We start from the raw sequence: 12,271 nt of genomic DNA, 5'->3' as shown, positions 1-12,271 counted from the left end.
CCTTAAGCTTACCTTAGCCCTAGTGCCGGTCCGGCCCACGGAAACGGGTCGTGACAGAATCAATACGTTGACATATAACCAAAAAAAAAAATTTACTGTATATATAAAGTATAATATATTTTAACAATTCAATTTAAATAAGAATTTATACTTTTAATATTATATAAATAATAAATTAAACGAGTATAAAGAATAAGCATATAAGGAGCATAATCAACGTATAACGCATGTCATAAAAATAACTAGTTATATAGAAGAGTGGTAATAAAGAGGAATAATGAGATTTCATATATTGTCTTCGTAAAATTTAAGATACTCTAAAATAATTTTAGTCATAGTCAATTCAAAAATTTTAACATAAAATATATATAATATCTCTATAATTTGATTAGATGTTTTTTAATATTTTTCAATATATAAATACGTATAGATAATTTAAGCATTTGAAAATTTAAAATTTTACTATTATTATCTTATCATGTCTAATTATGTTTTATTTCATTGTATTATTATATATATTATTAATAATAATTTAATTATTTTTATTTTTATTTACTATTGTTGTAATCTATCTTCGACATTATTGTTTTAAATGAATATATGTAATGTGAGGCATTTGGAATTTTTTATTTTTTTTGAATTTATTTTAAATATATATATCTAGATACTTAAGATTTTGATTTAAAAATGGTGTGGTTCAATTTCTAATTTGGTTGGCAAAAAAATAAGATAAAAAATATCATTTTTAAACTCCTCGAATTTGATTAATTATATTGATATCTTATTTAATTAAAATCCTATTCTTTTTATTAAGCAATATAAGTTTTTAATAAATTTTTTAAATGATTTCATGATTTTGATTGGCTAAAAAATAAAAATAAAAATATTATTATTTGATTTGATTTAGTAGATTAGTTTTAGTAGATTAGTTTTTTATCTTGTTAAAAAATATTTATTTACTAAAAGAAATATAGTGAAAATTATTAACCAAAACATGTAAGTTAATTATAAAACATAAAATAAAAGATATATGATGATTTTTATAAATCATTTTAGTACTTAAATAAAAAATAAAAGCAACTAGCGTATAGTAAAAACTATATGAACCAATACGTTGAAAAGAATATAAATGACATATTTTCATATTTAAATTGCTATTTTAAACAAAGAAACAAATATATCATTTTTTTTAATTAGATATTACAGTACAAAATATATAACTAAAAAAATATTTTACTGTATATATAAAAATCACTATATTTATTATAATCTAAATAAAAATTTATATTTTAATTACATAAATAAAAAAAATTAAATAAATATAAAAATGAGCATATAATAAGTACAGTATCATGCATAGTAAAACACACATTATTAGTAGAGTCAACACTTATTTATGGTAAATCAAAGCAAATGAAAAGTTAGGATGATGTTTGACTGGAGGTAAATAGACTCGGAAGTAATTAACAACTGTTGAATGGGATATAGTAGTAATTTACAAGTCCAATCGTTAGGCTAATAAATAAATAGACCCTTTGTTTAATTGCTATTCTTTTTATAAATAATAAAAATTGCAACCTCTCCGTCTACAGACACCAAAAAAATAAAAAAATAAAAAACAAAACAACTTTGGTCTGACGATTGATCCGATGACTCGGGCGGGTAGGGTGCTGAGCGGGTATTTTTGTCTAACAGTGGAAAAGAGGGGCAGGCCACTGGCCAGAGTCAAACTTATACCTGTCACCAAACAAAGCAATTTCCAGTGCGTTGGGTTTCTTCTTTCACACCAAATCTGCCTCTGCCCATTGCCAGCTATGAATTCCAAAACTACTTCTTCCCTTATATTGTGGACATTTTGTACTTCTCTTTTGACTTTTCTTAGAATATCGATCAAAAGGAGGAAACTAATATTCTGTTATAGTAGAAGAATCTCTCTTTTTGTTTTGTCCATGTAAGTTACTTTAATTCTCGCTATTTATTTTAATTGTGATGTCTCATTGGAATCTGTTCTTCATTGGTCAAACACACGGATTGAGGTTTAGATTAATATTTTCTTTCTGTGATTTTGTGTGATTGTCGCTCAAAAGGTGATTGGGTTTTTCTTTATAGTGTATCGGATTTTTAGTTAAATACCGGGTATTTAAAAGAATTATATATTTGAATTTCCTCTCGTCATCCATTATGGCACACAGAGTGAGAATGAGCTCGATTGTTTAATTGGGTTTGCCGTGTTTGATGATGCAAGTTAGTGTTTGGCTGACGGTGTTTGACTTTGCTGCATCAAGTAGATGACTTTCACACTCCAATTTTTGTTAATCAAACAGTACAAGAACTGGAAGAACATCGTTTAGTAAATCCCATGTGGGAACTTTCTTATATATAAACCAAGTCAATTATTTCCACGTGCTTTCACGGTTCTGTTTGATTATGGATCTAGGCCATATGATTCTAGTTCAGTTTCTTTGAGGGCTAACTTCCAAATCATCTCTGGCAGCATTTTGAGAGAAAGCAATTATGACAAGCTTTGATGGCAGCATAGCTCCCAACAACAATGAGGTTTGTATTTAATCCGTTAATCAATTCAAGCTGGAAAATATTTGCAGAAATATACTCTTCTCTGCTGTTTGTTTACGAAACTTCTAACTTTTTTTTCCTATCATAAAACAGGGAAAGTTTACTGCAATGGCAGTGTGTTGGCTTCTTGGAAATGGATGTCTCTTTTCATGGAATAGTATGCTCACAATAGAAGATTACTATGGCTACCTTTTCCCGGTATTTCCCATATCCATTTTTGTTAAAATCCTCAATCCTTTTCACATGCTCATCATTATTATTATTTTATATTATTTCCCTTGGTAAATTTTGAAAATTTATGAGTTGGCTGTTTGTGACTGACAGCAGAGATGAAGAATTTGCTGGAGCTACATTTATTATCATTAATATAATGTGTATTCCAAATCTATTCCTATTTAACAGTGAATTTAACCTTTTGCCAGTAACTATTGAAACATGATAATGAATTTTATCATGTTACTTTAAGTTGTCAGTCACTCATGGTTCCTTTGATATGCTACCTTGGGCAAATAACTTACATAATCTATTATTATGGTTTGCGCTGTTTATAGTGGTTCCTGATGGTGTTTCATAGATGATAAATAGTAAGACAAGATGCATTTTCTCGATTTGCAGATCTCATTGCATATGTTCAAGAAATCTTGAATTTGATATGATTGTCCTTACTTTTCGTATTGTTTAATGATTTATTGCGCATATCTTTTAATTTGAAAATTTGCATATATTGTTCAAAGAGGATGGTGCTGTATCAAAATATTCTTTTCCTATAGTTGCTCCATGAGTAAATTCTCTTTCTTGTAAATCATTAAGTATATTAGTGTTTCTTGTCAGTGTTGCCAGTATTACTATTATTATTATTATCATGGCCTTTGGCCATGGATGGCAGTCATTTATTTGACATTTGAGAAATGTTTTTTCTTAATCTATGCAGCGATACCACCCCGCAAGGGTTCTTACTCTTGTGTATCAACCATTTGCATTTGGAACACTTGCAATACTTGCATACAATGAGGCAAAACTCAATACAAGAAAAAGGAACGTATCTGGATATATCCTATTTTTCATAAGCTCTCTTCTTGTTTTAATTGTGAGTATCTTCATTTTTTATTTTTATGTTTTCCAAATAACTCATGGACAGATTTGGTTAATTCATAGGCATATTACTTATTCATTTGAGTTCTCATTCTGTTTACATTTATTATGCTTCCATAGCTTGATTTAGCTACATCTGGAAGAGGGGGCCTTGGAACTTTTATTGGGATTTGTGTCATTAGTGGTACATTTGGAGTTGCAGATGCCCACGTGCAGGGTGGAATGATCGGAGACCTATCCTTGATGAAACCTGAACTACTGCAGGTCAGTATATTTGGCTGGCCTAGTAACCTGTTCCATGGTTTTCTATCTCCTATGATTGTTTTTCATGATCTCAATTTTGATGAATCTTTTATTTTTTCAGTCCTTTCTTGCTGGTATGGCAGCATCAGGGATCATAACTTCTGGTTTGAGGTTCATTACAAAAGCAGCATTTGAGGATTCTAAGGATGGTCTTCGCAAAGGAGCTAGTATGTTCAACACCTTTATCTTGCTTCCTACAAAGAAAACTTAAATAAGGAACTCTCTTTAATATGCTTAACCTTTTGCCCATGGATGATATCCCAGGATGTGAAGGGCATTAATATGATCACAAAATGCACTTGTAATTTTGCCTTAGGTTTCATATTTACATACTTTTGTGGACTTGAAGAATTATATGTTTCCTATCTCATAGAGTCATACATAACAATGGCATCCTGTTCCAACCACTGTAAGAAACTTGCCAATTAGCCGTGAAATTTTCAATTGCTAATTGGGGAAATTCCCTCCATAAATATAATTACTGACAGCAAAAAATTGTCAGAAAAAGGCTTGTTGGTAAAAGTACAATTACGGCCAATTTGTCTGTCGGCATTTGGCGAAGATTCTGTCAGTAGTTCTCCCGAATTCCATAGGTAATTTCATTGTATATCTGTAGTCTGTTGTCTTCTACTCTAGTTAGCAGTGGAAACACAAATTGTCATTAAAATCCAACAGTGTCAATATTTTGGTAATTTTAACCACAAATTTTGAAATATTAACTTAATTATTTTGTCCATCGCTGATCTGTCGGCTTTAATAACGAACTTCTCTGCATCTAAACTTTATTTGAAATTCTGTTAAACATACAATTTTGAACACCGCTAAGCAGTAAACCCTCATTTATGTTAATGGTAATTGAGCAGTGATACTTAACACCATATCAAGTTATAACTGGTTGATGGCTTTCAACTATGTTTAGAACTTTTCAGTATTTACTTGTGGTTATGATTCTCTTGTATAGTATATAAAAGAATGTGGAATTGTCTGACTATAGGGAGCCATTGTGCTGTTATCCGTTGTGTACAATCTGAATTCATCATGGTAGTATTAACTTATTTCCAAAAACTCCATGCTTTTGGAATTTTATGCAATCTTGCTAAGGCTAACTAGTTCTTCTGTTCGTAACCTATATATATATATATCCTGCATAATGTTAAGCTTGGCAAATTATTTGTTTAACAGAAAAGTTCACACTTGGGCTTTCTGCAAGTTGGTTATCATGACTAAATGTCTTGATTGTCTCCTGCAGTTGTATTTTTTGCTATCTCTGCATTTTTCGAGTTCCTTTGTGTTTTTCTCTATGCCTATGTCTTTCCAAAACTACCCATTGTGAAGTACTACCGCTCAAAGGCAGCCTCAGAAGGTTCAAAAACGGTTTCAGCTGATCTTGCTGCTGCTGGCATCAGAACATTTCTTAAAGAAGAAGTATGCCCCTTTCCCCTATGGATATTTATTTAGCATAGTGTTTATGCGAATTCAATATGCAATTTAACAATGAAATTCTTGACAGGCTGAGGAAGATCCAAAAAAATTAGAGCGGCTAAGCAACAAAGCTTTACTATTGGAGAACATTGACTATGTAGTTGATATGTTTTCGATATATGTGCTCACATTGTCTATTTTCCCTGGATTTTTATCTGAAGATACTGGATCACATAGTTTAGGTGCATGGTGAGCCTTAATTTTTATTGAAAAAATTTCTTTTCAAATAGAACTAATTTATTTTCGTCTTCCTTGGTAATTTAGAGAAGCGTATGTCTGAAGTTTTTGTAATTTCTGAATTTGGTGATATTTCAGGTATGCCCTAGTTTTGATAGCAATGTTTAATTTATGGGATCTTATTGGGAGAAACATTCCACTTGTGAAATCCTTGAAGCTGGAATCGCGAAAAGGTCTCATGATAGCTATTCTCTCTCGTTTCTTACTCATTCCTGCATTCTATTTCACTGCCAAGAATGCAGACCAGGGATGGATGATAATGCTAACATCCTTCTTAGGATTAACCAATGGTTATTTCACTGTCTGTGTACTTACTTCTGCACCAAAAGGTTACAAGGTTTGTAGGTTCCCATAAAATACTCTAGCAAAATTATTTCTATTTTTATTTATTTATTTATAGGATTAATTAGCATTTGAATAGAACTAATTCAAACATATTTTTGTTTTGCCATAGGGACCGGAGCAAAATGCCTTGGGGAATTTCCTTGCTTTGTCTCTTTTGGGTGGTATATTTGCCGGAGCAATGCTCGACTGGTTGTGGCTGATAGGCAAAGGATGGTGAGGGCAGACATCTGCAAAGATCAAGTGGAGACTCTTCCTTGGGAGGAAACTGTTGTCTGATTTGCATAATATTGGTGAGTTGTGATGAGAAGCGATAGAACTTTGTGGAAAGATTGATTCAATTGGTGAAAAGGTTGGACAGTTTTCTCGGAAATCGAATTATCAATACTTTGTTTTGTCATATTCTTTGTGAAGTGTAGATAAATGTTACATGAATCTCTGGAAGTAGCAAAATGTATAATTGTTTCCATGGGATTTGATGCTGAAAATCTCCCCCTTTTAATTTTCTTTTGCTTGCCATTATTGACGATATTAGTTATGAAAGAAAAGGTTGCATAAATGAAATCTTTTCTCCCTTCCTCCTTTTTAATTAAATTCAGTTCTTTCTTTTCCCTTCTCATTGTTTACCTTCTTCACCAAAATAACATTGATTTTCTGCACCCAGTGTTTAAAAATGTTCAACGAACTTGACCTTGCAAACTGCCATTTATGAACTGCAAAATGTTCAATGACCATGTGTAATTTATTTTTTATATATAAATAATACACCTTTATTACTTTTTAAAAAATTATTATTATTTAAATAAAAGAACGTAAGAGGAAAAAGCAAAGATGTATCCCTTCCATCATAAATACTGGGATTGGCTAATGGCTATTTCACCCTTCTCTCGCTAATAACTGGAATATTTAACTTCTATAATACTCATATAATAATGTATTATTATCTGAAATAAAATAACACTCGATATGAGTCAACGAACACCACATCCAAGCCGATTGCTTGGTTCTCACCAGTCTCTTCTCTCTATTTGAAAGAAAGCAATCATGTCAATTCTTGATGGCGGCATAGCTCCTCCTCCTGCTAAGCTTGAGGTTTGTAATTGTAATCAATATTTTCATTGCTTTAACCTTTTTAATTAGGAAATTGATTTACCTTCTCATACGCATTTTGGTATCATTAACGCAGGGAAAATATGCTGCAATGTTAGTATGCTGGCTTCTTGGATGTGGGTCTCTCTTGTCGTGGAATTGTATGGTTACAATAGAGGATTATTATGGCTACCTTTTCCCGGTAGGTATTTCCCATCACCGATACTTCCTTTAGGCAATATTTGTAGTCTGCATATTTTACTTTTTCTATTAAGTAGCGTGGTCGGTTCCAACATGTTCTCCATGTTTTGATCTCCAACAAACCTTTTGGCATCTCAGTCACTCTTCTTATTATCGTTGTAATTGTGATGGCCGTTGTTGACACAATACTTTTTTTTTTTCTTTTGCATGCAGCAATACCATCCCTCGAGGGTCCTAACTGTTGTGTATCAGCCATTTGCAGTTGGAACACTTGCAATCCTTGCATACAATGAGGCTAAACTCAATACTAGAAAACGGAACCTATTTGGGTATATACTGTTTTTCATAGGTTCTCTCATTATTATAGTTGTGAGTATACAGCATCTTTTGATATTATGATATTTATGATTTTCTATGTACCTTTGTGACATATTTCCTTAATTTCGGACCATATTAATCACTTCAATTTTCTGCAATAGCTGGATTTAGCAACATCCGGGAAAGGAGGCCTTGGGACTTTTATAGGAATTTGTGCTGTTACTGGTTTGTTTGGATTTGCAGATGCTTTTGTTCAGGGTGGAATGATTGGAGACCTCTCCTTGATGCAAACTGAATTTATTCAGGTCTGAATATTGGCTGACCCTACACCATCCTCCATCTTTTGTTTTTCTCATACAAAAGTCTGATACAGTTTTAATTTAGTGGATATTTTTCTTTGTTTTAAATTTGTTCAGTCGTTCCTTTCTGGTTCAGCAGTATCAGGAACTTTAACCTCTGCTTTGAGGTTAGTTACAAAAGCAGCATTCGAGAATTCTAAAAATGGTCTTCGAAAGGGAGCTAGTATGTCCAGTTGCTTTCTGATTTGTTACCTATACATAAAATAAAACATCCATTTCTTCTGCACTTTTCTTGAACATTTGTATTTATCCCTTGGGTGAATGCATTAATATACCCTCCAAAAATACCAACAGTAATTTCTTTTATTCTATATTGATGGATGTCCTTCCATGAACTTAAATAACATGTTTCTTGTTGCAAGGTCAACTTTTGGGTTTCCAAATTTTCTTTCTTCTGTTCTGTTTGAGAGTTCTTCACATTCATCTAAAGTCTACATTAAGCTAGTCTTACTTGTGCTGATAAATGTCAAGAATCATACACAATTAATACAGTTTGTTGATGAGATGAGCTATTTATCAGTTTCAACTTAAATTTCCATTTTTTCTTCTTCTAGAGATCTAGAGAATTTTATAATTTTGAATGCTGTATATAACACAGGTATGTTAAATGAAAAAGTATCATGGGAAAGTTAGTTGAGGGAATGAAGACTTTGACCTATAACTTGGGATTATAAATTATCAAAAAAAAAAAAAAAAAAAAAAAAAAAAAAAAAAAAAAAACTCTTTTGAATCACCAATAGAAATAATTCATGTTCTTTTTGCCTGCATTTGAGCTTTTGCACATATCCAAATTGTTTCTTGGCAAATTATTCATTTTGTGCTTCGACAGAAAATTATAAACTTTCTCACAATTTTGTTACCATGACTGCATTTCCCCGTCCACTGCAGTTTTATTTTTTTCCATTTCTGCATTTTCCGAGCTCCTTTGCGTTCTTCTCTATGCATATACTTTTCCAAAGTTACCTGTGGTGAAGTACTATCGCTCGAAAGCAGCTTTAGAAGGATCTAGAACTGTTTTAGATGATCTGGCTGCTGGTGGCATCCAAACATTACCTCAAGAAGTATGTCTCATTTCCCTAGCATAAATTTGTAATCCTTTTCCTGGTAAATCATTATGCAATACAGTGCAACTTTTAGCAGATGGAAGAAGATCCAAAACAACAAGAGCGGCTGAGCAACAGAGAATTATTGAAACAGAATATTGACTATGCAGTTGATTTATTTCTCATATTCGTGATCACATTATCTATTTTCCCTGGATTCTTATCTGAAGATACCGGATCACACAGCTTAGGCACATGGTACGTCTTATTTTAGAGAACACCATTAGGTTAGTATGCAGAGAATGACTTTATCCAGCAAATGCTCTTTTTTTATGTACTCTCTGTTCTTATTAGCAAAGAAAACTTCTGAATCTGATTTCCCATTGTCTGCTAACTACTGAAAACCTATCCAAAGCTTTCTGAATCTATTATTTTTCAGGTATAGCCTAGTTCTCATAGCTATGTTTAATGTATGGGATCTTATTGGGAGAAATATTCCACTTCTTCAATCCTTGAAGCTGCAGTCAAGAAAAGGTCTCATGGTAGCTGTTCTCTTTCGATTTTTACTTATCCCAGCATTCTATTATACTGCCAAGTATGGGGACCAGGGGTGGATGATAATGCTCACGTCCTTCTTAGGGTTAACCAATGGTTACCTCACTGTCTGTGTCCTTACTTCTGCACCAAAAGGCTACAAGGTTTGTTCGCTATACGATACTTGCAAATCAGTTTTTCCCATAGTTTTGAGTAGCATCTGAGTAAAATGAATTCAGTGTTAATGTATTTCTGTTTCATAGGGACCAGAGCAAAATGCCTTGGGAAATTTGCTTGTCTTTTTTATTTTTGGTGGCATATTATCCGGGGCTATATTAGACTGGCTGTGGCTGATAGGCAAAGGATGGTAAGCTTTGATTCCTCTCACTTTGTGACAAAAATTACTTTTCAGGAAGAAAGCTATATCTTATCTATAAGATATTGGTCAGTAATCAGATAGCAAAATTTAATATTTGACGCATTAAAATCCAGCAAATATTTAAATAATCAGCTTCTTGAGCAAAATTTCAATACAAATGCCTCTGGACTCAAATTATTGGAATAAGCGCAGGTGTACCACTGTCTAATGTTAAAATTCAAGCTCTAAAACCATTAAGTCAAAAAGGTTTGATATCATATTAAAACTATAAAGCTTAGTTAGAAGATTAAGCTTATAGGAAGGACCTGAGAAAAAATAGCTTTTTCCTCTTTCTTTTTTGTAGACTGATCTTTACCATAATCATGAACGCTTACACAGATAGTTTTGAGTTCTCTCATAACATCAGGCTAATCACTACATATGTTTCCTAGAACATTCCCAACCTCAAATGGAAACCTTGCACTCTTCCTAGCATTTCCGAAGTCTTTAACTACTATTAAGTTCAATGGTGGTAATGCAAAGAGATAATTCAGAAGTTTTCAGTGCATTTCAAATTATTAACAGTACTCAACATGCCCCATCTTGTTTATGTGCTTTTGAATATGCTATTGGATTATTGGCAGGGGTACGAGGTTGATGAAATTGATCGATTTTCTGGTTCTGTAAAAAAATCAGATGCTGAGCAACAAAGTGTTAGTTGGGCAAGAGAGATTGCGGGGTGTGTTTTCTAGTGAGAAATCATCATTTGTGCATTAGAATCTTTAAATTGTACTTAAAGACCCTAACTGGGTCTAACTGGTTCGCTAGCTTGCCTGCTAATATGCTGTATTTCAGATTTGACATCATATTTATGTCTTCTAAGTTGCAGTCTGTTTTCCAAGGGCCTTTCGGAAGTTTGTAACATACGGACTCCACTGTAATTCTCTGCTTGTCCTGTTACTTGTCCTGTTACAGCTGCCATCAAGTTTCTGCCTTGTATGATTTTTCCTATCATGTTTAATGCCTTGTAATTTTGGAAGAAATAATCCAAGGATTTATATGTCACTTTTCACTCTGAGTTATTTCTCATTTTTACTCCTGTTTGAGATTATGCAATTATAAAATAGTGAATTTGAACTCATTGTACAATCATACAATTATGAAAAATTTTGAAATAAATTTATTGAAATATATGTAAATATTAAAATTAAAATAATTAAATATCAACAAATAAAATTCAATAAAAAATGTATATTAATATGACACATTCCTTTTTATTTATTCTCCTAAATTCTTAAAGTAATCCTTCAATGAGATTTTAAGAAGCAAGTCTTTTGATTTATTAAAAAAAAAAAAAAAATTCAGCAAGAAGCATTATTTTGGATATCATTTGATTAACATGTGGATAAACTTTAACGTATCTATAATATTTGCCATGTAAAATTATTAACTTAGTACCTGAGAATTTTGATGGATTGATGATTCTTGACAAGTTATGATTTTCATAAACTATATTTTATGCCTCTTCTTTATCTTTCAAGTCTTTTAGGGCTTTATCAAAGAAAAGCTACTCTTAATTGTCCTTTTCAAAAACAAATGTTTACTTGTTCACAATCTTTTCACATGGTAGTACCAAAATAAACATACTTCAGATTTTGAGAGAAACATTGGCTGGAAGGGGTCTTTTGATCCAATTGGCTTATCAGACACCAAGTGGATTGAGTATATACACTTTTTTTTTTTCTTTTTTCTTTTGTAAAAAATAACAATATAATGAGAAAAAAATGAGACTAGTTATGCAGAATGTTGTTATTTTTTCCCAAAAATTATTATTGTAGGATGGAGGAAAGTTTGGATCGCATTACAGAGAACTATACTACTTCCTACTATGGATTTAAAGTAAAATAATAATAATAATAACACTCAAAACAAATTGATATTGAGTTCTGGCAATTTCATGCTGAAGCTTTCGGTCCAAAAATCAAAAGGTATACCCCTTTGGTTTAAGAAATCCTATAATCGGGCTTGCTCTAGATATGATATCTTTTGTACATTTGATGGACAGCTTGGATAGGGTGTTCTTGGCAGTAGTATTTGTGGTCAGCCGAACAAGCCTGCCCGATGCCTCTTTCGAATTGCATATGCAATATAAATTCATCCCTAAAATCTGTGACACTCTAGAAGAATTTTGTAGTTTCGTCGAATATCACTCTGTTTTTTTGCTTGCAACAACATTTTGAGACTATAATATTTCATATATTGGCCTGTAGAAGGCATTGATATTGAGCTCAAGCCATTCCATGTTGGAGCTTTCGAACGTAAAAATCCAAAAGTATATC

At 32.2% G+C, this 12,271-nt stretch overlaps 2 protein-coding genes across 4 annotated transcripts; both read left to right on the top strand.

The window, feature by feature from the left end:
- The first annotated feature begins 1,689 nt into the window (after positions 1-1,689).
- On the top strand, positions 1,690-6,518 carry LOC105647011 (equilibrative nucleotide transporter 3). The gene is made up of 10 exons (XM_012232979.4): positions 1,690-1,951; positions 2,495-2,556; positions 2,668-2,772; positions 3,506-3,661; positions 3,787-3,930; positions 4,031-4,136; positions 5,219-5,394; positions 5,480-5,640; positions 5,767-6,025; positions 6,143-6,518. Exons 2-10 carry the CDS (start codon positions 2,515-2,517, stop codon positions 6,248-6,250), a joined length of 1,257 nt encoding a protein of 418 aa, XP_012088369.1. The 5' UTR covers positions 1,690-1,951; positions 2,495-2,514; the 3' UTR covers positions 6,251-6,518.
- Positions 6,519-6,831: 313 nt separating this feature from the next.
- Positions 6,832-11,004, top strand: LOC105647012 (equilibrative nucleotide transporter 3). Of its 3 annotated transcripts, none has more exons than XM_020684430.3 (10): positions 6,848-7,122; positions 7,217-7,321; positions 7,534-7,689; positions 7,800-7,943; positions 8,055-8,160; positions 8,886-9,058; positions 9,135-9,298; positions 9,480-9,738; positions 9,838-9,941; positions 10,577-11,004. In XM_020684430.3, exons 1-10 carry the CDS (start codon positions 7,075-7,077, stop codon positions 10,617-10,619), a joined length of 1,302 nt encoding a protein of 433 aa, XP_020540089.1. In that variant the 5' UTR covers positions 6,848-7,074; the 3' UTR covers positions 10,620-11,004. The 3 variants fall into 3 exon arrangements, with proteins under 3 accessions (XP_089575699.1, XP_020540089.1, XP_012088371.1); XM_012232981.4 differs by having other exon boundaries at positions 6,856-7,122; positions 9,138-9,298; XM_089719573.1 differs by lacking the exon at positions 10,577-11,004 and having other exon boundaries at positions 6,832-7,122; positions 9,838-9,945.
- The last annotated feature ends 1,267 nt before the right edge of the window (positions 11,005-12,271 follow it).

This window comes from Jatropha curcas, chromosome 3, assembly GCF_041381405.1.
Source record: "Jatropha curcas cultivar XTBG-Jc1 chromosome 3, XTBG_Jcur_1.0, whole genome shotgun sequence".
In the NCBI taxonomy this organism is placed as follows: Eukaryota; Viridiplantae; Streptophyta; class Magnoliopsida; order Malpighiales; family Euphorbiaceae; genus Jatropha; species Jatropha curcas.
Note: the sequence above shows the minus strand (reverse complement) of the source record. Positions and strands in the feature narration are given on the sequence as shown.

Bases quoted from the DNA above. Each gene is read 5' to 3' on its own strand.
- LOC105647011 (XM_012232979.4), top strand. From the start codon at position 2,515: ATGACAAGCTTTGATGGCAGCATAGCTCCCAACAACAATGAG. The intron at 3,931-4,030 runs GTCAGTATATTT...TTATTTTTTCAG, and splicing joins TGAAACCTGAACTACTGCAG to TCCTTTCTTGCTGGTATGGC. The intron at 4,137-5,218 runs GTATGTTCAACA...TGTCTCCTGCAG, and splicing joins TGGTCTTCGCAAAGGAGCTA to TTGTATTTTTTGCTATCTCT.
- LOC105647012 (XM_020684430.3), top strand. From the start codon at position 7,075: ATGTCAATTCTTGATGGCGGCATAGCTCCTCCTCCTGCTAAGCTTGAG. The intron at 7,690-7,799 runs GTGAGTATACAG...TTTCTGCAATAG, and splicing joins GTTCTCTCATTATTATAGTT to CTGGATTTAGCAACATCCGG. The intron at 9,739-9,837 runs GTTTGTTCGCTA...TCTGTTTCATAG, and splicing joins CTGCACCAAAAGGCTACAAG to GGACCAGAGCAAAATGCCTT.